The 669-nt window shown below is 45.1% G+C and overlaps 1 protein-coding gene across 1 annotated transcript in view; it reads right to left on the bottom strand.

The window, feature by feature from the left end:
* LOC119593641 (relaxin receptor 1-like) overlaps positions 1-669 on the bottom strand; it is a gene marked incomplete in the record, with an annotated part of 42,684 nt that overhangs the window by 33,395 nt on the left and 8,620 nt on the right. Inside the window, 2 exon segments of the mRNA XM_037942592.1 lie at positions 79-187; positions 510-593. Of these exon segments, the coding sequence (XP_037798520.1) occupies positions 79-187; positions 510-593 (193 nt within the window).

A 669-nucleotide genomic window follows, 5' to 3' on the forward strand; every position in this document is an offset into this window, starting at 1 on the left:
AGCACTGTACACAAATGCAGCCATACACACGAGCGCATACACCCATCCAGCCCCGGGCGCTCAGGCTAGAAAACCCACAAGTATTCTGCAGAAGCCGGAACAGGCTTCGGCAGCGTTTTGAGTCCTCGCGATTCGCAGAAGAGGCTGTAGTCCGCGCATCTGCACTGTGGCGGAGGATCGCCCAACTCTGAGGGGGAGGGAGGGAAGAGCAGCGTAATTATTCATATATTCATCAAGACATTAAGGTAATTACTCATATATTTAGCAAGACAGCATATCAATGATATCAATATGGCTTTATCAAGATGTCGATACCACTTTATCAAGATATCAAGATAATATATCATATATTGTTTTACCAAGACAATATTTTATCAAGAAGCAAGACAACAGATCAATACTATTTTATCAAGACAACAACACCCCCCCCACACACACACACACCAAAATAATCGTCCGAAAAGTTAACACAGGAATCAGCAAGCAGGTAATGAGGTTACTTCACTCACCGCACTGTCCGATTCGCTTCTCGGAGTCTTCGTCCGGGCGTTTGCGGTACAGCATGTCAACGAAGTCGTCGACGTGATAATCGGCTGAAAATACGGAGGAGGAGACGTTATTCCTGGCTGTTAACTTTTTTTTTGCCTCATAAAAGGCGGGTGTCAAAAC

Source organism: Penaeus monodon, chromosome 32 (assembly GCF_015228065.2).
Source record: "Penaeus monodon isolate SGIC_2016 chromosome 32, NSTDA_Pmon_1, whole genome shotgun sequence".
NCBI classification, from domain to species: domain Eukaryota; kingdom Metazoa; phylum Arthropoda; class Malacostraca; order Decapoda; family Penaeidae; genus Penaeus; species Penaeus monodon.